The sequence below is a fragment of the Urocitellus parryii genome, chromosome 9, assembly GCF_045843805.1.
Source record: "Urocitellus parryii isolate mUroPar1 chromosome 9, mUroPar1.hap1, whole genome shotgun sequence".
Classification (NCBI taxonomy): Eukaryota; Metazoa; Chordata; class Mammalia; order Rodentia; family Sciuridae; genus Urocitellus; species Urocitellus parryii.
In genome coordinates this window covers 91,138,047-91,163,963 of record NC_135539.1, presented here as the reverse complement: position 1 = coordinate 91,163,963, position 25,917 = coordinate 91,138,047, and the positions used below count along the sequence as shown (strand labels likewise).

Sequence of the window (25,917 nt, the reverse complement as noted above, 5' to 3'; positions counted from 1 at the left end):
CTGACTTTTTTTTTCCTTTTTAATTTATTATTTTTTATTAGTGCATTATAGTTACAGATAATATGGGATTCATTCTGACATAATCACACATGCACGGAATAAAATTTGTTCCATTTCAGTCCCTGGTACTTCTTTCCCTCCCCTTCCCAACTTATTTTTTGAAAACTAATAAGTAAAGAAAAAGAAACAAAGGTCTATCCTGTTTTTTTCTATGTGGAATATACCTCACTCACAGTGCAGCTGAATGAACTTTGTTTAGATTCTGATTCAAACTTAACTATTAAAAAATCATGACAACTGGGGAAATAATTGGATAGTATTAAGGAATGAACATTTTTTTTTTTTAGGTCCAATAACTAACATTTTGATGTTAAAAATAATCATCTTTTAGAGAGCTATGAGTGAATATTTATAACTGAAATAAAACAATATTTGGGATTTTTCTCAAAATCTGAGGTTGGTCCTGGTATTCTGGAGTGGGGAGCTCATAGATGAAACAAAGTTAGCTATAAGTAATAATTTTTGAAGCAGTAACAGGCATATAGGACTCATTATTATACTATCCTACTTTTATATATATTTAAAAGTAAAATATTTAGATTAGGCCAGTGGCATTTAGTTATGGTAATGCTAATGACTATTTTAGAATTGGCCATTCGCCCCCATTTCAGGAAATATGGCCTGTTTTTGGAAGAGGAGGATAAACAGGGTGGGGGGGGGGGAGTTTCACTGTTTCTGAGAGAGAACCAAAGGAAGAGACAGTTTTTTTCATTCTCTGGATGTTGTACCTAATATTACTACAGCTATCTGAAAACTATAAGGGGAGCCACAGCCTAAGAGCAGAGTCAGTGGTCTAAGGATTTCAAGAGATGGAAAGACATTAGGGGCCTCTTGTCACATTAAAATTGAGACAGTGACCGTACTGACAGGAAGCCTGTCGTATTCTGGACTTCGTGTTTTGGGAGATAAAATGTTTCCTCTATGTTTAAGCCAATCTAAATCAGATTCAAATGGATCTCAGTTATTGACTAAAGGTTGACAAACTTTTTTGTAAAGGCCCAAACAATACATGTTCTACATTTAATGCCATAAAGTCTTTGTTGTAACTACTCAATTCCCATTTCAGCATGAGAGCTGTAAAGGTAACAGGGAAATGAATGAACATGGTTGTATTTCAGTTAACTTTATGGATACTGAAACTTGAACTTCACATATTCTATATGTGTCATTATGTGAATATCCCTGTTTTGATCTGTCAATAACTGAAAAATGTAAAAACCACCTTAGTTCATAGGCTGCACAAACATAAATGGCAGGCTGGTATTGGCTAGCAGGCCATAATAGTTTGCTAATCCCTGTGGACAGAAAGTACCTTTACTGCTAACATTGTATTTAAATGGTGATCATGCTTAGAATTTTTGGAACGTCTACCTAAAAGTACACATATAAACAATCAAATATAATTGTTGATGATTTTGTCTCTCTGCAACTGGTTATATGAAACACACCTCCTCAACTATGTTGTTAATAATGTAAAAGCACAACAGTTTTATTACCTGTCTTTAAAGGCCCTAATATTAAATTTGTTTGCTTCCATTTATATGGGGTTCACTAAAATAGCTTCTTATATCTCTTCCCATTTGAATTCTAATTTCAGCACGGCCAGAAACAAGTTGGGTGGCCTTGGTTAAATCACTTAACTTCTGGGTCTTAGTTTCTTTAACAATTTAGCATTCATAAAGAAGAAAACATGAAAACTGTGGCCTAAAACGATGGCTCCCAACCTTAACATGGTTTCAGGGGCAAGTCAGGGCTGGCTGAGGTGGTAGTATAGGTGTTCAATAAAGTTACCAAATTATTTGGGGGAGAGAACAAATCAGAATCAGAGGAAGTAATAATAAAGCCTAACAAGCACTTGAATAAGAAGTCAGGATCTAATGAGTTCTTCATAACAATCTTTGATATGTCTTTTTCTAATTGGAACCCATTTCCTTGCCTATAAAAGGAGAACACTGGATTAGATTCTATTATCTCTGCCCATTTTAACATCCTATGAATCTTTGAATGCATTCCCTAAAAATGTAATATCTGAAGTAAAAAAAAGCTTACAACTGTGATGTGACTACGGAGGCTGAGACAGGAGGATTTTAAGTTTGAGGCCAGCCTCAGCAGCTTAATGAACTCTTGTCTTAAATAAAGACTGAGGATGTAGTTCAGTGATAAAGTACCTGTGGGTTCAATCCTCAGTACTGGGAAGGTGAAAAAAAGCAGCTCAGATCCACCTGTCCTCCCTTTCCTGAAAATCAACTAGGTCACCTCTACGGTATACAAGTACTAGACTATTGGTAGTGCTTCTCAAACTTTTATTTTCATGTGAGTCATCTGAGGATTTTGTTAAAATAAGACCTGGATTAGTACATTCATAGTGGGGCAAGGATACCACATGTTTCAAAGTCATGGGTAATCCTGCTAGCTAATGACACATATTTTGGCTTGCACAGTTACAGATCCCTATAGCCCTCTTCGAAAGCAATGCTATAGAAGCCATGAGGGAAGTGAAAAAGGCCAGGAGCCAAGCATTTCAGTAGAGAGGGTCACTGAAATAGCAGCTCATTTTCTCCTTTACGCCTTCCACAATTTCTGTGTTACCTTGATGCTGTCGCTGTAATGATCTGAGAGATAAAGTTGGGGTGCCATCTCAAGTGCTATTTAATTCTCTAGATCTTATTTTATAATCTTCTTTATTCCTTCCCTCCACCTTCTCTTTATGGTCCTTTAATTTTATATAGTTTTGGTCTTCTGCTTGGGATTCAAGGATTGGAAAGGCAAGTGCCTATCATAGGTTTGCAGAATAAAATCAAGATAGGAGAAATGAATTCTTGTTAATAAGAGCCAGGAAAAAAATTCATGTTGGCAACTAAAATTTAGCAAAATTTTAAGCCCTATACTGAATTTCTATATTATAACCTCATCTTAAAATTTATTTTTCACTTGGCAAGTGAAATTCAGCAAAACCCTAGTAGCTAAGAAACAGAAGTCTAGGCATTTCTTTTTATTATTTATTTTTTAGTTGTAGATGGCCACAATACCTTTGTTTTATTTATTTATTTACTTATTTATTATGTGGTGCTAAGGATCGAACCCAGTGCCTCACACATGCCAGGCAAGCACATTATCAATGAGCTACAACTCTAGCCCGGCATTTTTTTTTTTTTTTAAAGTATTGGGGATTGAACTCAGGGGCAATCGACCCTGGCTCACATCCCTGGGGATGTGAGCCACATCTCAGATCTATTTTGTATTTCATTTAGAGACAGGGTCTCACTGAGTTGTTTGGCACCTCGCTGTTGCTAAAACTGGCTTCGAACTCCTGACTCTCCCTGTCTCAGCCTCTGGAATTATAGGGTGCCACTGCATCTGGCCAGCATTTCTTTTTTTAAAGTGAAAATTTCAGGTAAGATATGTTTGGATCTTAAATATCCAAAGGTTCATGTGCTTGGTCACCAGTGTGAGGTGCTACTGGGATGTGCCAGAATCTTTTAAGATGTGGGTCCTAGTAGTAGGTCATCAGGTCATTGGGGGTATGTTCTTGAAGAGGACATAGGACCTGGCCCTCTTTTTCTCTCTCTGCTTTCTGGCCACTATGAGATAAACAGCTCAATCCACTACATGTTCCCTGTCATGATGTGCTATGCTGCCGTAGGCCCAAAACCAAAAGGGCTGACCTACCATGGACTGAAACCATGAGCCAAAATAAACCTTTCCCATTTTAAAGTTGTTTTTCTTGGATATGTGTCACTTCCAAGGAACATTAACATGATATTGCAATAAAATGAGTAAGAATAAGAGACAACTACTTGTACCCTGTCCTGATGGTAAGGGAATGAAAAGAATTACCATTTAAAGATGTACTAACTCTGAAGTTGCCAACTCAGAAAAGATCATGCAAGAGAAAGAAATACAAATGCTATTTTTCATACAACAAGGATAATCAGAAAAAGAAATGAAACAAGACTGAATATAGTGGAACAGCAAGTATATTATTATTATTATTTATCCAAAGAACTTTTAGAATAAAATTTAATTTACCTCTGATAAAGCTGAAGAAAAGTGATTGCAGTTTTTATGCATCAAATGATATGCATTGCCTTTATATTCTTTTCCCAGTTCTTCTACAATTTTTTCTATATCATCTTCTAGGAAGTCAGTGCTCCCTAAAACAACAGCTTCTCTTAAAGAACAGAAAGAAAAGATAAAAATGAAAAAATGGAAGAAAAAGAGAACATAGCTGTGTGAGGTTCAGTTATTTATAAGCATATTTAAAAGCTTGTTTATTTCCAGGAATGTTATGATTGAAGTAATAAATCAGGATCAATAAGACTAAAGGTAAATGAAATATTTTTAAAATTTCAATTGTTTTAGCTCCAACTTTTCTGCAACAAGCTTGTAAGTACACTGTTTTCTATATTATACAAATATACAAGTTGTCTTCTTTATGAAACAATATATGTCATTAGAGAACAAGTTCCATGCTAAAAATATTTTTGCTTAATTATACTCATCAGCAAAGGGCTGGCCATATTTTCACTTAGAAATAATCTTTTAACTTATCTGCTGCCACTATGCAGTGAGATGAACTGTCAAACCTGACTACGTTTTTAAAAGCATTATAAAAAATATGAAACAAAAATAACCAGAAAGTACTACCCTGGAAAATGCAATAGACATTATTCATTCAATAAAAGGCAGAATTTTAGTCAGATACAAGGTAGATGTCAAAGAAAGCTGAAAATAATTAGAAAGTTGTTTTATTATCAAGCAGTTTTGCTTAAAGGAGACCTAAGGAATGGATTCAAGATACATTATAGCACTTCTATACCTAAATGGTTTGATTCAGTGGTAAGCTAAGAGTTATAACTTTGCAGTAAGCCCTGTACTGAACTTCTCTATGTTATAACCTCATTTTGTTATTATTTTTCACTTGGCAAGTTAACTATCATAGGCCCACAAGTTTCTTTTCTTTTCCTTGGGTACCAGGATTGAACCACTGAGCCACATCCCTGTCCTTTTTAAAAATTTGAGTCAGGGTCTTGCTAGGTTGCTTAGGGCCTCACAAAGTTGCTGAGGCTGGTTTTGAACTCGTGATCTTCCTGCCTTAGCTGCCTGAGTCACTGGGATTACTGTAGTTGGTCCACAAGTTTCTTTAAAGGTTCTTGAAACTAAGATTCTAAATATTAGTACAAATTATTTCTCTTTAATTAAGAAATAGAAATTTGATTATTAGTATTTAGATTTTCATTGCTGTTTATCACTTGTAAGGCTCTGGAGAACACTTATATCCACACACATTTTTTTTTTTTTTTTAAGTGGGGCTTGAACCCAGGGGCGCTTAACCACTTAAGTCACATTCCCATTCCATTTTATATTTAGAAACAGAGTTTCACCAAGTTGCTTAGGGCCTTGCTAAGTTGCAGAGGCTGGCTTTGAATTTGGGATCCTTCTACCTCAGGCTCCCGAGCTGATGGGATTACAGACATCCACATGTTTGAGGTTTATCATTATACGTGACACCTGTATCTTAATTATAGTTTCCAGGCTAATCAGATGTTTAGTTATTTCAAATGTATAGTGTTACTTTCATTGGGAAGATGAAGGTATTTTAAATAATGAAAAATTTAGGTCACAAAACTTTTCCCGGTTTAGGAGATGGGGACTGATAATTGGGTAGGAGTTTTCTGAGTCAGAACCTGGGTTATACAAAGACACAAATATTTAAAAATCAGACAGAATAACCTATATAGGTCCTGAAGAAAACCAACAGAAGTTTATTTTAGACAATTTACTTGACTAATTTTCACCTTTGCAAAACAACTTAAATAAATACATACACATATATTATGTCAGCAAATAAAACAAACATTTTAACTTTTTAGGTTTCAATTTTACAGAATGAATTCTATATGCCTAAAGAACAAGCTTTGGTTCCTAAGACAGTGTAATGAAAATTATCCTCCCTACTTACTTAAATTTAAATGTTTCTCCTAGTTCAGAAGCATTTCCTGGGGAAATTTCAAATATTCCAGAAAAAGGATATGGATGGCCACCATAAGCAAATTCTGCAAAGAGAAAACTCATGATTTTTAGTATTTATCACATAAAATTTAACCAGAATGCTCAATTAGCTTTAATCAATGATGAGGATAATGATAACATCTAAATATTTTTCAGTTTATTAGATGCTTTCATGATCATCTCATTTAACTATTACTAGTAGAGAAACAGCTGTCACAAAGATCTGAAACTTGAATAATAAAAGATACTCAAAGGTAATCTTGACTATTATATTTACTTTGTACTCACAAAAAAGGAGGGTGACTAACACTCAAAAGTGAACAGTCTCTCTGCAAAAGCATCATGCCAAACTAAGTAGATGGTCAGCTCAGTGTTTTGTCACTTTTCAAACTTACACTTGAGTGGAGAAACTGTCTAATGGCATGAGTTTTCATGTTTCCTGGGATCAAGACTGGATTTATGCTGGATTAAAGGTGAAACATCAAACCTAAAACAGTGAATTTAATTTCCCTTGTTCCAAAAATAAGCTATCAAAATTAACATATACACCCACCCCTCATACAGTCACACTCTGCACAATAATCTTTTAGCTAGGAGGACACTGCATGTATGACCACCTCATCAGATATAAATTCTCCTCTAGAACAAAAGCAGAGAATAGTTTCAAATCAGAAAGGAGGAAAAATTTCTGACCACAGTTCTATTTTCTCAGGCAGATTTTTAAGTGGTTAAGTCTTAGTAGATACAAAGAATTCCAAACAATATTTAAATTAATCTCATCACTTAAGATTTATTAAATATAATCTTAAAAGGTCTTAGAACAAAGCATAGGAAAGAACAAGGCAGATACTAAGTATACTCTGGATTTAGATCTTTCAGAAACAAAATTACGTAGATGAGAAAGTATTTAGTATTCAATTCTGAAATATAAATTTCACATTTTTAAAAATATTTTTTAGTTGTAGTTGATCACAATATCTTTATTTATTTATTATTTTTATGTGGTGCTCAGGATTGAACCCACGGCCCTGCATATGCTAGGTGTGTGCTCTACTGCTGAGCCACAACCCCAGCCCCAAATTTCACACTTTTTAATGATAGAATTTTATAGAGATATTGTAGATAATCAGATTGGACATAAGAAAATCACATCTAGATTTAACTCTTTCAATTATAGTAAGGAAAGACAAAGATCCACTTACTCTTTTATTTTTTTTATTTTTTTAAACAAATTTAATTTCTATTTATTTATTTATTTTACTTTTCAGTGGACACAAATTTTTGTTTGTATGTGGTGCTGAGGATCAAACCCGGGCCGCACGCATGCCAGGCGAGCGCGCTACCGCGTGAGCCACATCCCCAGCCCCCCACTTATTCTTTTATAAAAGAAGCAATCATCCACTTTCAAGAATATATTTGGTCATAGTTTTGCTATGTTTACATGGACATGTTTTGAATCATGCTTCTAATTATTCCTAAATCATTTTATGAAGAGGAACAATAATTATGCAGGTAACAGAACAATGGCCCAGCATATAAGAACATTTGGGTTCAAATTTTCAAATCCTACTTGTTAGCATATGACTTTCAGCAGGTTTGAGCCTCAGTTACTTTATCTGAAAAACAGAAAATGCTACATGCCATCAACTACTGCACAGTAGTTCATGTGGTTCAAAACTTGATGGCACTTTAACTGTAGCATATGAACCAAATTTCAGTCAAGAAGGAATACAAGTACAATTTTGGTGAAAGCCACACAAATCAAGAGAACAATGCACACACCATGATAGCACCTATAGCAATACTCTAATCATTAAAACTTTCAGCCCAAACATCTCATTGTTTCTTGGGATTATTTGGTAGGTGCAGCCTTTCAAATAAAATGGAGCTTAAACAGAAGATCTTTATAGCTCAGATTTAATATGCTAAACTGTATTTAGAGGCAGCTAATGTGGAATAAAAAAGGGGGGCAGGGCTGGGGATATAGCTGTGTGCTAGAGCACCTGCTCAGCATGCACCAGGTCGAGTTCCATCCTCACCATCAAAAAAAAACAAAACAAAACAAAACAAAAAACAAACAGATTGGTACATTTAAGAAAATGGGTCATTATTTATTTTAGCTAAAGCTGACATGTAATCTCAGGAGTAACTCTCAGAAAGCCACAATAACATTCTTAAGAGTTTATAAAGACTTTTTTGCTGATATAAATACGGGCATTTCTGCTGTAGATTAAGTTTATGCTTCAAACTGGTATATTATCATAACCCTCATGAAGTGGGCAATGTGATCTATCTTAAGGACAGATCATTACTAGTTACCAGTTACAACTTGATCAGGAATAGATCATCTTTTACCGAGAGTGGGAACCAGAACAAAGAAAAAAGCTGTTGAAAACACAGCTGCTTGGTTTAAATAACTCCTGTCATGTTTATCATAATGAAGCATAATAAAGGTAACAAGAATGAAAAAGGCTGAGTTTATGACAAAGGCCATCATTCTTGAGCAAAATCTAGATGTAATCTAAAGCAGGATTTGCTCAGCAAAGTCTTTAGACTTTATAGATGTGTATTTATAGGTTTACAAAACCAAATTTATTACTGAAATTCCCTCAGGAAATTGGTATTTCAAATTTGACATTGTCTAACACAACACTTTGTTCCAGACAAAATGATTGTTTTCATAATGCAAAGTTTCTTAGGAACTCTTAACAATACACATTAGAGCAAAACAAACTATCATAGTAAAATGATCTCAAAAGGGAAGTATTTTGTTAACACATAATATTTAGAATAAAAGATGATAAAATGAATGTACACCTCTGTATTTTCAGAACTTTCTCCCTAGATACATTCTATTTTGGAAAATTTTCCAAAACAGTACAAACAAATATGGGGATTTTCCCTCCACCCTCACTTCACTTTCTGCAATAACATATGGGAGTGGTTTAAAAAAAAAAAAAGAAAAAAGTTATAATTATGATTTTGCAATTTTTTTAAAGAACAAAATATTCAGAAAAGTATTTAAACTGTGTATACACGTACCTCTTCCATATACTTCAATTCCTGAATGAAAAACTCCAATTCCAATAGATGAGGTGTATTCATTCATCCAGTACTAAGAAAAAAACAAAAAAGATTCCAAATATCCATTCACTTACAACTCAACTACACATTATAAGAAGCATGTAATCTCACTTTACAACTCTGAAACTCCCACGATAACAACTCATTTGGACCCATGAATGTCTTTAAGGTTTGTGCCACATCTCATCTGGAAGGCCTTCCTGCATTCAAACTACATTATCTAAAGCTTCGGACATAAGCAATAAAATATAAACCTGGTCAGGTCGGCAAAATTTTTACATAAAATCTCATCTGTCAGTGCTTTTTAAAAATATATAATAGCTGTTTTTGTTATCTATTTTTCTTTAATTCTAAGCTTTTAGTTTCATTCTCTAGTGAGCTCTCTGAAGGCAGGGATATTTTATTCTTTTCAACAATCATTTTATGGCATGTGTCATATATCCTGATCTGGCCTAAACTTTGACATTGATAAAGAACAGGAATAAATAATATGAAGCACAGAGGTTAGAACAATCTTCCTATCATTGGCATAAAGAAAAACTTCCTAGAAAAGGCACTATCCAAACTGGGTCTTTAGGAACAAATGAGATTTCTCTAGACAGAAAACTGGATGGATTGGGTAGGGGAAGAGGAAAAAGAAATGCTAGGAAGCTGGAAGGGGAAAGGAAATGTATATAGGTAATACAATTCCAAATTACCAGACAGGATTAAAACTAGAAGGGGTAGTGGTTAACAGCTCATTAAACAAGAGGGTAACACTTCAACAATATTAAAAACCTATTTGATTTCTCCTGGTTTAGCAGATAGATAACACATCTTTAATTTTTATAAGTTTATTCAAGTCCTACTTAACCTTGGCTCTATATTCTAGCAAGTTTCTCCCAGGCCTGGAAAACTATGCATTCTCATATTGTTGGAGGAAGCATAAATGGAAAAGTTGATTTTCCCCCTTTTAAATGGGAATAAAATTACATGATTAAAAATATTTGACAAATAAGGGACTTTCCCAACTAGATATAAAAATATTCACTTCAACAATATGATCTATTGCAAGAACATCCTCAAACAATCCTTGTATATATATATAAAAACATGGTGTATAATACAGCATTTAAAATTAATGACAAAGAATAAATTATTAAAAATGTGTTGACAAAATTGATGAGTAAAAATGAACTTCATGTATCCAAAAGATTCTAGTGTGTCTACAAATAACCATACACTAGAATAAAAGATTAGAAAAAAATGCTAGATAAGAAAGGCCTTAAGAACTGTGTAATGTTTTGAACTACCAACTTTAAAAAAAAAAAAAAAAGAAAGAAAGGCCAACCTAAATAAAGCGAAAAAACCTAGAATTTATAGGGAAAAACATCAAAAGACATTTAATATAAAATGCACAACTTTTTATTGTGTAAAACTATACATATAATATCAAAACATAGAAGGGGAAAAATTTAATACATGTAACAAAGATTAATATGAGACTTCAAAGTGTTCTTCCCTATGTGAACCTACTGGATTCCTAATTTTAGACAGTCAGAATTTGAAAAGCAAGTTAGGAAAGTGAATCAAAGCAATTGTAAAGGGAGTATATCACTAATGCATATAGCAAGAAATTTCATAAAACATTTACCCAAACATATTTAATACCAGAATTTGGGCAGTAAAAGTTCAGACAGCCAAATATACCTGTAAATAAAACCTCAACTAGAAAAAATAACTCCTACAGATGTGAGCAATCTTAGAAGAAATTAGTAGTCAACCAAAACGAAGTAACAATCTTACTAGTAAAAAGAAAAACATTAAAAATGTTAATGGTATTGGTAAAGACATGAGGAAGACCTTGCACAAGTGCAAATCAGTAAGGGCTATTTAACCATTTCACTTCTTGGGATCTATTCTATAGATCAACATGCAAAGACAACTTCAAATATTAACTGTAGTTGCCTATAATACTAAGAAAGTAGAAATAATCTAAATGTCAGACTATCATACAATTACCAGAAGGAATAAAGTAATAATATATTATGGATGTTGAAAAATAAAGATCCACAAAAAGCTGAGCACAGTGGTGTACTCCTGTAATCTCAGCAATCTCACCAGTAAACATGTACCACCAGTTTAGTGAGATCCTGTCTCAAAATAAAAAAATAGAAAGGGCTGGGGGTGTTGCTCAGTGGGAGAGTGCCCAGGTTTAATCCCCAGTACCAAAAAAGAAAGAAAAGTCAGTTAATTAAATGATTAAACATAGATGTAAGGGCAGAGAATTTGGTAATCATCATTTTGCGGCCCTCAGTGAATAGATTCAGGCAAGGATGATAAAACTATTGGAAGAAGGGTGGTGGATAAATGATATTCACATGGATTCAAAGTATCCTTTTCCTCTCATTTTCCCTAAATTACAAGGAGAATGCATACCTTTGCAATGGAAAAATATGGTGCATATCACTTTATCCAAATGACTAAACTGGTTATAGTCAGTAGCTGGACAAACTGATGCCATATGCCTCCAGATGTGATGAAAACCCAAAGGCTATAGCATTTCCTCTGTTAGTTTGCTTGTCAAATGTGTTAAATAGAATATAATCATAATGAGAAAATCAGGTAAGTCTGGACATAGTGGGACATTCTATAAGAAAAATGGCCTGGTCCTTTCAGGCAGAAGAACGGTGGCTATTCTTTTTTTTTTTTTTTTTTTTTATGAGAGAGAGAGAGAGAGAGAGAGAGAGAGAGAGAGAGAGGGGGGGGGGAGAGAGAGAGAGAGGGAGGGAGGGAGGGAGGGAGGGAGGGAGGGAGGGAGGGGTAATTTTTTAGTTTTTGGCAGACACAACATCTTTATTTTTATGTGGTGCCGAGGATCGAACCCAGCACCCTGCGCATGCCAGGTGAGCACGCTACTGCTTGAGCCACATCCCCAGCCCCTATTCTTTTTTTACTTTTTTTTTTTTCAGTGTCCAGGATTGAACCCAGTGGCGCTTAACCACTGAGTCATACTCCCAGTCCTTAAATTTTTATTTTTTATTTTTGAGATAGAGTCTTGCTAAGTTGCTCTGGGCTTCTCTAAATTGTTGAGGATGGCCTCAAACTTGCAATCCTTCTGCCTCAGCCTCCTGAGTGAGTTGCTGGGATTACAGGCATGCACCATCAGACCTAGCCTGGTGACTATAAGACAACTAAATGCAATGAATGAACCTTGACTGGATCCTATATTAAAAAAAAAAAAAGCAAACTAAGGAGACCATTATTGGGACAACTGGGGGAAAGAAGAATATAAGCTACATAGTAGATAATATTGCAGTAATTAAAAATTTCCTGGGTGTGATAAAAGTACTGTGTTTAGGCATATATTGTCTTCTCAGAAAACACATGCTAAAGTAGTTAGAGAATTACTGTGTTTGTGACTTACTTTCTATATGACTCCCTTCTATGTCTATGTATAAGAAAATGAATACAACAAAATGTTAAAACACTAATCCATCAAAGTGAAAGGCATATAGGTTGTGCTTTTCTTTCACTTCTGTAGGTTTAAAATTTTTCAAAATAAAAAGGGGGAGACTATTGAGAATGATCTTCTTATTTTCTCCCCCATTTCAAATTAAGAGAGCAGAAAATACCACAAAGAATTAGCCTGGTTCCCTCTTGTCAGTGGTTTCCTTGGCAGTCAGCTTCTAGGACTCAAATCCCTCCAGCCCCCAATCCCATTGTTTATACACCTTGCAACCAATACTTTGCTACTGCCTTCCTTAACAATAGCACTAACAGGATTTTTGTTCTGGGAGGAGACAGCTCTATTTTAAAGTAGCTTTTCCTCTTTTTTTCATATGTGCTTCTTCAAATACAGAATATTTCCCCCTAAAAGAGATATATACATAATGGTTTGCATGCAATAATTGAAAGGTTTCAAACTCCATTTCCATTTACTGTTCAGAATCACTTAATTTTAACAATCTTTTAGTTAAGCAGTATACAGCTTCTAAAAGCGCTTTATAACATATTTCTATACAGGGATACAGGGAATCTAAAATGTTTTTTTAAAGATTTTCATGGGAAAAAATGGTGACTTTTGCCAAGAGTTGATTAGATGGAAATGCTCTTGTCAGAATGGGGACCGTGAACTCACAAATACAGAATATTTCCCCCTAAAAGAGATATATACATAATGGTTTGCATGCAATAATTGAAAGGTTTCAAACTCCATTTCCATTTACTGTTCAGAATCACTTAATTTTAACAATCTTTTAGTTAAGCAGTATACAGCTTCTAAAAGCGCTTTATAACATATTTCTATACAGGGATACAGGGAATCTAAAATGTTTTTTTAAAGATTTTCATGGGAAAAAATGGTGACTTTTGCCAAGAGTTGATTAGATGGAAATGCTCTTGTCAGAATGGGGACCGTGAACTCACAAAATTTTTATTTTCTTCTTTTTTACAAATTAGTTTCCTCTATTCTCTTCTCAGGGATCCTACACTTAGAATTCCCTAAATGTTGCCTGGGCACTGTACGACTTCAGTTGGAAATTTCCTCACATTCAGATTGGAAGAATACAACTCAGTGGTAGAGCACTTTTGTTGTGAGTGTGGGGTTCTGGGTTCAATTCTCAGGACTGCATAAAAGAAAAAAAAGGACTCTGCATTCTAAAAAAATGGTATGTGTTGACACATCTTTCTGTTAAATGGAAGAAACTTATGCACAAGAAAGAAGGTATCATCCCTAAATTTGGTCAGTACTTTCAAATTTACTATAATTAGCTCTGGCCTATATAAAGTTCCTAAAGAATTGCTGAGTCAGTACAATTAAAAAAATGAACTGTACAATAAAGTACAGTACAATAAGAAATGAATAGCTTTGCAAGTAGTAGTATTTTCTCCATTTTCAGATAGAAAGTTGCACAATCAGGCCAACTATTTTGTCCAAGGTTATAGAAAGCCTACAAGTTGTTAAGAAAGTATTTTTAACCCAGATAATCCTTTGGGTAGAATTAAAGACCTATGATGTACACTGCCCACATCTAGATTTTTCCTTTTTGATGGCTCTTTCAATACTCTGGGCTAGGCAGAAATTAATAATGTTACTTATTCACTAGTAGCAATAATAGTTCTTTGTTTTTCACATTTTCTTTGAATTTTCTATCTCTAGCAAGGCCTCTAAATTTTAAGAGGTAATCCTTTTTTTAAAAATATTTTTAGTTGTCAATGTACCTTTATTTTATTTATTTGTATGTGGTGCTGAGAATTGAACCCAATGTCTCACACTTGCTAGGCAAGCACTCTACCACTGAGCTACAACCTCAGCCCAAGAGGTAATTTCTTTGTGAGGTTAAAGTAACTATCTACTTACTGGTTGGAATTAACCATCTCTATAAAGAGATGGCTCTACTAACCTAATAAATATAAAGGATTATAAGGAATACTATAAACAATGGTATGCCAAGAAATTATATAATGAACAAAATGGGCAAATTTCCTGGAAAGACACAAACTACCAAAACTAAATTGAGAAGAAACAGAAAATCTGAAAAGACTTCAAATGAGAAAAATGAGCTAGTAATTTAAAAACTACCCATAAAGAAAAGGCCAGGACCAGATGATTTCATTGGCAAATTCTATCAGATTAATAAGAATGAATACCATTTCTTCACAAACTTCTAAAATATAGAAGTGAATGCTTCACAATTCATTCTGAAGCCAACATTAAGTTGATATTGAAGCAAAGATATCACAATACAAATAACTCTTATAAAAACAGATTTAAAAACATTCTGCAAAATGCTAGCAAATCAAACCTGGATTTGACAAATAGGATTTATCCCTAGAATGAAGGATTTAACATTAAAAAAAAAAAAAATCAACCAATGTAATAGCCCACATCTCAACAGATGCAGAACATCATACTTAACAGTGAAACACTGAATACTTTCCTTTTAAAATTAGGAAGGATGCCTGTTCTTGCCAAGTTTATTAGACATGTGCTGGCGATTCTAGCCAGGGCAATTAGAAAAGAAAAAGTAAAAGGCAGAAGGATGGGAAAAAAGAAGTAAAATTTTACTTATCTTTGCAGATGACATCTTATGTACAAAAAAAAAAAAAAAAAAAAAAGAGAGATCCACTGAAAAACTATTAAAACTAATAAAACAAGTTCAACAAGGTTGTAACACGAGATCAATATTAAAAAATCAGGGCTGGGGATGTGGCTCAAGCGGTAGCGCGCTCGCCTGGCATGCGTGTGGCGCTGGGGTCAATCCTCAGCACCACATACAAATAAAGATGTTGTGTCCGCCAAAAACTAAAAAATAAATATTAAATTCTCTCTCTCTCTCCCTCTCTGTAAAAAGAAAAAAAATCAAACTATTTCTATATATTAGCAAATAACCCAAAAATAAATTAACAAAGTTATTCCATTTATAGTTGTATCAAAAACCAAAGTTGGATAAATTTATATAACTTGTACCCCAAAACTATAAAACATTATCGAAAGAAATTAAATAATTAAATGGAAAAATAACCTATGTGCATGTACCAGAAGGCTTAATACTGGCAATATTCCCCCAATTTTATCAAAATCCCAGCTGTCTTTTTTTTTTCCCCCCAGAAATTAACAAACTAATCTTAAAATTCATGTGGAAATTCAAAGGACTGAGAATAGCCAAATAATCTTGAAAATACTGGAAACTCTCACTTTCTGATTTTAAAACTTGGTACAGAATTATAGTAATCAAGACAGTATGTTATTGACATGGAGAGAGACATATAGATCAACAAAATGGAATTCACAGTTCAGAAATAAATCCTTACATTTATAGATTATCTTTATCAAGGCTACCAAAACAATTCAGTGGGTGGAAGAACAGTCTTTTCAACAAATGAAACTGGGAGAATTGGATACCTACATCAAGTGAATGAAGTTGGAGTCCTACCCTAACACAATATACAAAAATTAACTAAAAATGGATCAAAGGCCTAAATGTAAAAACGAAAACAGAAGAAACATAAGCATATCCTCATGATACTGGATTATGCAGTGGCTTCTTAGCTCTGGTACTAAAAGCACAAGCAACAAAAGAAAAAGTAGTTAAACTGGATGCCAGCAAAATTTACTTTTTTTTAATGTTGCTATCAAGAAAGTGAAAAGGCAACCTAGGCGCGTTGATAGCGCACACCCATATTCCCAGTGACTGCAGGAGGATTGTAAATTCAAGGCCAGCCTCAGCAACTTAGTTAGATCCTGTCTAAAAATAAAATAATAAAGGGTTGGGAGTGTAACTCAGTGGTAGAGTGCCCCTGGATTAAATCTCTAATACAAAACAAACAAAAAGTGAAAAGGTATGCACAAATTGAGAGAAAACATTGACAAATCATATCTCTGATAAGGGACTGCTAAAATAAAATGGGCAAAAGATCTAAATAAGCATTTCTCCAAAGAAGACACCCAAATCAAAAATACAATTAGGTATCATTTCACATGCATTCAGAAGAGAATAATTTTTTAAAAGGCAAGTAATAAAAAAATGTTAGCAAGGATGTTAAGAAATGAGAACCCTTACACTGTACTGGTTGGAATGTAAGATGGTACAGTTGCTTTGGAAAATGGTTTGGCAGTTTGTTAAAAAAACGTACTTAGAATTACCATGTCACCTAGCAATTTTACTTCTTTGTATATATGCAAGAGAAATGAAAATAAATAGTCACATGAAAATTTGCAACCAGTGTTAACAACAACATTTATTTATAACAGTCCCAAAGTGGAAATAATAAATGTGACACATCTATACAATACAGTACCATTTCTCAATAAAATGAAGTATTGATGTATACTACAATATGAATGAATCTTGAAAACATTAAGCTAGGTAAAGGAGCCAATTATCAAAGACCACATATTGTAATTCTATGTATATGAAATACCCAAAATAGATAAATCAATACAGATTTGTGGTTACTTATGACTGAAAGTTTGTGGGGCAGGAGAGGGAGATACAAGGAGTGACTGCTAATGGGTATGCATTTTTCTTCCTGGGTGATGAAAATTTTCTAAAATTCTGGTGATAATGGCTCCACAATTCTGAATATACTAAAATCCACTGGTATATGAATGCTATATGAACTAATAAAGAAATTAATAAAAAACAACATTAGTTTATTGAAGTAAAGGATTTACTAATTTTCATTTTTGCTTTATAACTGGCAAACTATATATTTCACTAAACAAAAAGTATTTTACGTATATCCTAAGTCCCTTCAAAGATACAATTTCCTTCCCATACAATACATTCTTTATTCTTAAAAAAATAAAGTAATTTGGCATCATAATTAGGTTTTTCTACTTTCAGCAAAATGGGAACCAAGAAAGTCATGAAGAAAAAAGTCTTCATTTCCTTGTTCTTATTACAAGATGCATTCCAACGTAAACTTTACTATGAGGGGGACAGTCATGTGCTGCATAACGAAGCTTTAAAGACAGACCTCATATATAATAGTGATTCCATAAGATTTTATGAGAGCTGAAAAATTCCCATTGCCAAGTGACATCATAACCATATTAAGGTCACAGTGCAACAGATTATTCACATGCTTGTTGTGATGCTGGTATAAACAAACCTGAGTTGCTGGCTGTATTTAAGTATAGTACATATAATTATTACATTGTAAATAAATGATGATAAATGACTCTGGCTTATGTTACTGGCTTACATTTTTATTATACTATACTTTTTACTATTATATTAGGGTGTACTCCTTTTTTACATTTTTTTTAAAGTTGTAGATGGACACAATACCTTATTTTATCTTTATGTGGTGCAGAGGATCGAACCCAGTGACTTCCACATGTGAGGTGAGCACCCTACCACAGAGCTATAACCCCAGTCCGGGTTTACTACTTTTCAAAGAAAAAAGGTTTACTATAAAAAATCAGATCCTCTGTTACATGGACAGGAGTCTTATACATCTCTTGCTTAATTTGTAGCAGACATAAGGCCCTAGGTTCCACCTTAACCTCCAAAAGACAGGCCAGTGACTGAGTGACTGACTTGAACCATTTAGGTTTGTGTAAGTATACTCTATGATGTTTGCACAACAAAAATGCCTGATAATACAAACAGGCAATTAATTGTGTATTCCCTTGTTAAGCAATGTATGCCTATATGCAGATTATGGACATGGAACTCTCAAGGAAAAAAAATAAAGGTAAAAAAACAAAAGTACTAGGTACCCTAAAACATTCTAAAAACACAATGAAAGATAAACCACAAGTTGTTTCTTGAATTCTCTATTCCCAGTCAAAGACCTTTAGATAGATTACTTCTTATAGACTGCATTTCCAATTCTAACTAGCTGCCTTCAACCTTTGCTTTTAGTTATAAGGAAAACAGGATATAATAAAAAGTAACACTTCAACAATTGCAGGAAAAAACAATTCTAAATATATATTCTGGTGTGTCACATTTTCATACATGAATAGCAGCACATTTCTGAAGAAATTTTTAGAATTTACATTGTGAAGTGAGTAAATTAGATGCTTTTATTTGATGTGACAGATTAAGAAAAAAGAGTAAGCCCTTCAGGGAGAATTGGTCACATAAAGATATGCCCTCCAAATGTTTCTGCTCCTGTTAGGGCTTTCTAGATCTAATATTAGAGAACACGCCTGGAAGGCTCAATCTTTATACACTGGGCAGGTTGCCTGCAGAAGACATGAGTTTAATTCAAGGTCAGCATGCTTCTAAGTCCTGCCAAGGCTATGTAGACAATATGGATGGTACCTATTTTAAGTAAACAAACAAAAAACATATGAAGACCAAGCTTTTATTGAATGATTCCAGTTGTAGAACTCCCCTAGGATAATGACTGTTGCTAGTTATTCACACTGAAGTAATTGCTATACCGTTAAAATTTGTGAAAATTAGTAGTAGTGCTTTCCAATGATGCTCTAACTTATTTCCATTCTTTGTCATTTCATGAATTATTTTACTTTATCAAAACATTTCACATAGCACTTCTTGAGCAATTGTTTCCCTAAAAAGCTCAAAGAGCCATCTCTTATTTGCTATGTGGAAATTCATGTTTTTGTAGAACACCATGTAACACCAATCTGCTTAACTTCATTTTACAAACTACAAACAATTTTTTCTAACAGAAAATATGAAAATATTATAAATATGCAAAATGAAATCATGGCCAAGAACATGTATCCACTAAAAACAAACAAACTGAAGTAGCTATGACTGGATGTTAGCAAGATTCCTGTTAATTTGTGTTGGATGTGTCTTTTATTTTGTTGTCTCAATAGTAACAGATGTCAAAAGTTTAAAAATACATACTTGGGGAAAAACAAATAATCTAGGATATTTTATCCAAATACAGTTGTTGCATTAAACACTAATCAGTGACCAGGAAAGCTTGCAGTGAGATAAGAAGGTCTCTAAACAATGTCATAATGAAGGAAATGGATAGGGGAAGCTGGCCAATTTCCCTCATCTCCAATCTTTGGGTGAGGATCTAAACAGAGTGACTTTTTTATAAAGTAAAATATAAAACCTCTGAAGAAATCTACCTGCACAGTGTGCACGCAACAATATCTTATATACTTTCCTGCTGTTTGGAGGTATAGTGCAGCCCTCCATTGTATCCTGGTCTGTTGCTGAGGAGTAATAAAATGTACAAAATAAAAATATAATGTTAAGTCTTCCAAGTTCTTTTTTTGGGATCAGTAATCAGTATTCTCAGGCCATTTGCAACCCTGGGGTAGAACAACAGGCCTAGAAGCTAACTTCTAGGGAATGACCACTTTTATTCCTAGAATGTGGTGGTCCAAGTTTAAGAGTACAATTAGTGTTTAATAGATTATTTTAAGGACTACTGCTCTGAAACAACTGTAGAAGATAGGATGAAGAGTTATATGTAATGACAATATGGGTGAGAGTTACATGAAATATCAAGGGCCAGCCTTGCAGAAGAAATTGGTTACACAAAGGCAGCGCTGTCTGGCTGTGCTAATGTTCACAGCCCACTCATTTGGCATATGTCTGGCCACAAAGAGGCACTCTGGCATAGCAGCTTTGCCAAACCATTGTACAGACATAACTGCCTCACAGTGGGGAGAAGTAACCCAGGACTGCAGATTATACCTTGGTTTCTCCTTTTGCATGCAGTGAAATGCAATGTTCTCTAAAGTCAAATTCTAAGTGGTTTAGAATTTGAGGTTATTTAAATAAAGAAGCATTAAAAAAAAAAAAAAAAGGCAGTGCTGTGCAAAAACCAGAACATTAGGGGCAGATCCACTAACAGAGGTTCTATGTACATATTTACCCAGTGCTGATAACTATATAAACCCTCAGATATAATAAGAGAAATCATACAACTTCATATGAAAGTTAGTTTACAGTTTGACTCCTCTCAAACCCTTCTGAACATCATACCAAAGGAAAAACAGTGAACCAGCCAGAGGCTACCACAAAATAGTCTCTCTCAAACCACTAAACAACAAAGGAGTCACCACAATATCCCACCTATCTCAACCATTTGAGCTGAGGTTATCATACGGTCAGTTTAATCTAAGGATCTGATCCCCTAGTGCTCAAACTGGGAAGTCCACAGTGTTTCTCCACTCCTGTTTAGAGCACAAGGGCATTTCTTCTACAACGTTTGAATTAATCTCAAAGATTATTGCTTGGATTAAAAAGTTATCTAATATTATAATGAACATGAATATAAGCATTGAACTTGCCGTAGTTTTTACATATGTTTGATAACTTTTTTAGGGTACTCAATCTGTCTTTTGGGTTAAACATTTAATCAGTAGAGCCTAGGACTCTAAAGAAAATGTGATAATGAAGGAAATAGAGAGGGGAAGCTGGCTACTTCCCTTATAGTGATCTTGTTTGTAAAGTAAAAGAATATACTCATAAAATATCTGAGAAAATCCATACAGCAGGCATGCAACCTACTATAAATCTCTTCAGATCACACGCCTAGTAAATGGTGAAACCACAATTTGAGCCAAGGTGTTCTGGCTCCAGGATTTGCAGTTAGAATAAAATTCTTTTTGAGACTTTAGTCCCAGGCCTACAAATGCCCCAGCATACTGTTCAGTCCCCTTCCAAAAAAAGAAATGTCTAAAATCTAAATTTTAATCCATGGATAAGTAGAGTCTACCTCAGAGGACTGTTGTAGGATTAACTGAATTAACATATATAAAGTACTTAGAAAGAGTCCTTGACCCAAGGTAAACATTAGTATGTTAGATGTAGCAAACATGTATTTATTGACAATATGATCCATCTCTAATGTTCTGCTCTACATATTGGGAAAAGTTGCATGCATGTGTACATAGACAGTTTGGTTATCTGTTAAGTTTCAGAATTTTTGAGAATCTCTGGGAGCTGATGTCATATTACCAAGAATGGTGACTCATTGAATTGAATGGCAAATAATGGTGGAGTTAATTTGACTCTACTTTAAAATTATTTTATTCTTGAGAAGTACAAATTTGAGTACAAGGACTTTTTAAGGCAGTTGTTTATAGGATGCCTGTATCTGTGAGGAACATGAGTAAAGGCTGGAGAACCTCATCTCATTTTGGTCCTGCAATCTTACAGTACTGTACTTACTTCTTGAAGTCAGTGGAGATGGTAAAGTACTTAGAAGGGGACCAAGGAAGGAGCTCTCATACACACTTCATCTCCTCTAATACCAACCAGTGTCACTGAAGTCTAGAAGGTTTTAAAAAGGTATTCTACCAAACTATTAATCTAATAGGAAAAAAAGGAAACTCTTCATGGGGAAAATATGTGGGAAAGCAAGAAAAACATAAATTAGTACAATTGCTTTTGGGCTCTGTCTTGCCTCAATGGAAAAAAATGGCCTAAATATTCCTATTCTTTTTTTTTTTAAGTACTGTGTACAAAAGCAAATTGATTGTGCTATATTACTATCATGTTATTCTTGGATAGAGAACTTTCACTAAATTTCATTTTAGTCAATGATTTATCAATTTATAAAAATGTTATGCTTCCAGTTTGAAAGTGATAATGATGCTATCTTCCTAGTGTGGAACTTAAAATACTAACCACTTAGGGCCTAGGCCTAATTTCATATAAAAGGCAGTATTAAATAATCTGAATAAATAAAAAGTATGATTTATTTCCCCCAAAATACTAGAACCAGTGTTTATGTTATATACTAAGTAGGTTAAAGCAAGTGTTTGATCTTTGAAAAGGTACTTAGGGGACAGAACACTTTCAACAGAACTTGAGGACACATGAGAAGGCATTCTCTAATAATTTTCAATTATTGAGTTTAAAAACCTCAAATAAATTTTGAATAATGGAGATTGTGAGCTAATTACTTCATTGCGTCTCATTTAAACTGTCCTTAAAGTTCACATTATTAATCTACCTTACGAGGTCTTTTTTGGTATCACTGGATTGAGTCCAAGATAATCTTACAGCAAAGGCTATTTAATAAATAGTAAATTATGTTAAAATGTTACCTAGGGTGCCTTAGCATGAGGCTAATCATAGATCAGTTAATAAAAAACTCACTAGTACCTTTTTGAGATGAAATCATAAACACATAGGGCTATGTCTATGAACCTGCTTTATACCACATGCAGATCCTATTCTATCATTACTACTTCTAAGAAAATGTCCAATTTTTTCATTACCAAAGAATATTATTGAAAATAAGTGCATCACTTGCTAGGTCTTAGGTGAAAATTTGTTGTTTTTGTGGTACTGGGGATTGAACCTAGGACATTGCAATGTGTAGGCAAGTCACTGAGTAAGACCATCAGTTTTGGGGAAAAATCTTTATATATAACAAAAACCAGTCTCAATAATTTGTTATTTATATATCATTGATAACTTTCAGTACTAAAACGCCTTAATGTTTGAAAGTAATTGCTGTACTTCTGATTATAAATTATTTGCAGAAAATTTTTAGTTGATGTTATTTTAAGTTTTGCAAATGTTCTCTGATGTTTCTTTTTTTCCTTTTGAGACTACAAATGTGTGTGTGTGTATATATATATCTCATAATCCCTTATTTGCTGGGACTAACCCCATTTACACCTGTTTTAGAATAATTATTCAGCCTGCACCCTATTTTATTCTCAAGACCCAAGTCTGATGACAAATTTGAAGTCAGTCTTCTTAAGAATTGTACCTGAACTTTGAGTCTTTAAATTTTTTTTTTTTTAATTTTTAAACTTTGACTCTTAATAGTGCCAAAGCTCTTGTCCTGAATTCATGAGGGGAAGTACACAAAATGACACATTATGTTTACATGATAGGCTAAAATTAAGGAAGTGGGCTCCTGTATATTTTGGGTAGAGTTTCCTTCTCTTTACCATGAGGCAAATTAATTTTTAAAAACTAATTATATTTGTCAAAGAATCTAATTTTTAGGACCTATAATAAACTAGACCCAGGATCATGGTAAACTGTTAAAGAACAGTTTTTAAATGGTCTAATGAAGCCAGGTGCAGTTGTACGGACTGTGATCCAGTGATTCAGGAGGCAGGAGGACCACAAGTTGAGGCCAGCCCAGGCAACTTAGCAAGATCCTAAAATTAAAAACAAAAAGAAGTGGGGATGTAGCTCAGTGGTAGAGAACCAATGGGTTCAAACTCCACTACTGCAAAAAATTAAAATAAAAAAAATCTAGTTAACAGCAAATCAAGTGTCCCTTGAATATTTTTAAGACTAAATCTATTTGATGGAATTCACAATTTGACTCTACTAGAAATAGGTGGGGCAGGATATTGTCAACCAAGTTCTTGGAAACTCTTTCTCACGTTGGTTGTGTCTATGGTTGATGTAAAATCTTTTGATAAAATCTTGAAATTTCTTTAAAGGCCTAATCCTTTGGATTAGGTGGAAAACTGCAGAAGGCTGGAGATAGCCTTATTTAAATTCTGTATCCTCCTTATTGCTTAATGCTTTGTATTATACTTAGTAGACCACTCAAATACTAATGATTTGAAATTAGCAAGAAGGACGTAATATTTTCCCCTTGTCGTCCTTTCTCTCTCTCTCTCTCTTTTTTTTTGTGGTGCTAGGAATCCAACATAGAGTCATGTGCCTGCTAACCATATGCTCTACCACTGGAGAGTACCCTGAGTCCCCTTGTCCTTAAATGTGACCTATGGAAAAGAAAAACTTCCTTTTTGACCCATTCAACATATATTTAATGAATACTTACTGTGTACCAAGCACTAATACAAAGTGAAAATGACAAAATGTCCCTGTTCTCATGGAGCTCACCTTCTTGAGCGGTATCTTTTAAACTGCAGGTCACAACTCATCAGTGAATCCTGAAATTATTTAAGTGGGCTGCACCAGCATTATTTTAAATGAAAGAAACGTAATAAAACAGAACTTGAGGACAAACAAGAAGGCATTCTCTAAACATGTGGTTTTAGTTATGAGTATGTACAATGGGTGTGTGATATAAAAAGTATTTCTTAGTTGATTCAGGATAAAATTGAGAAACAACAGTTCTAGAAGAGTCCTCTATACTGCATCTTAGTTTAAATCTCATTTTAAAGGTCTACTTACCAGCAAAGTTATAAACAAAGCAACTTTGATTCAGCAAAATATACACATACCTCCTACATTGTATCAGAGAGAGAGTGGAGATACAAGGATCATTAAGTTAGTCTTTTTCCATAAGGATCTCATTAAGAATGATAACAAAGTAGAAACGTGTACACATACAGTAAACTGACAACTTATTTTCGGGATGTCATTCTAAAAGGTAGTTTCACTTTTTTTTTTTTGACAATGTAAAATATATAAATTATGCTAGGGATATTTGGACAGCTTACTCAAGGTCACATAATGAGTGGTCACAATACAGCTCAGGATTCTTAGCTTCTTCTTACTGATTTTCTATAATACAGCTGTACTTTCTAATAGAAATCCTTAAATGACCCTAATTTTCTTTATATGATCTAGAAATATCCCGAACAACATTAGATGGAAGTTAATTCATCATCTTCCCTAAAATGCAAAATTATGGTGGCCCCTCATGTACCACAGAAATAAAAAGAAATTGCTATCACCTACTATTTGTCTAAATATCATATAACCTGCTCACTTTATCACTAATTTAATAATGTAGAAACTCTACTCCAGTAACTTAATTCCAAATTTAAAGGAGAAGGAAAATCTAGAAGATATGTTCCTTTTGGAAACTAGAACTTCAACTATACTTCAACTGCACAACTCTTTTTACTCTATTCAGTAAATTAGAATATAAAGATTATATTGAGACAGAATAAAGATGTTAAATACATTACCTGTTGTTCTTTTAACTTACTATTGAATAAAGAGCTAGAAATTATATCACGGTATACATGAACCAATCTCAGGATGCTCTTTGTTTTGTTTTTGCAAGATCCACAAATATTCAAAAGAATTATAAATCCCAATTAACCCTAACTTTACATACATTATGGAGATTTCAGAGTTAATGTCAAACATAAAACAACCCTAATTTTACCACTTCATTCTAAGTAGCAGTATTCTCTGTTGTGTAACACTCCTTTAAATGAGAAAATTCTAAACATCAAGTTACTAAGTGTTGCAACTGTTTAAAGCATATAAATGGAAGCTCCCTTATTTTATATAATCCTGTAAATAACACTAGTGATAACAAGAGTTAACACTTTCTAGTGCTTATCATGTGTCAATTATCATTCCATGTATTTTACTTAAATTAACTCACATGATCCTTACAATAACCCTATGAGTTAGAAAC

At 33.9% G+C, this 25,917-nt stretch overlaps 1 protein-coding gene across 1 annotated transcript in view; it reads right to left on the bottom strand.

The window, feature by feature from the left end:
• Desi2 (desumoylating isopeptidase 2) overlaps positions 1 to 25,917 on the bottom strand; it is a 50,590-nt gene that overhangs the window by 10,825 nt on the left and 13,848 nt on the right. Inside the window, exons 2-4 of the mRNA XM_026390739.2 lie at positions 9,115 to 9,187; positions 6,023 to 6,116; positions 4,090 to 4,231 (exon numbers count right to left, since the gene is read on the bottom strand). Of these exons, the coding sequence (XP_026246524.1) occupies positions 4,090 to 4,231; positions 6,023 to 6,116; positions 9,115 to 9,187 (309 nt within the window). The remainder of the gene's footprint in view (positions 1 to 4,089; positions 4,232 to 6,022; positions 6,117 to 9,114; positions 9,188 to 25,917) is intronic.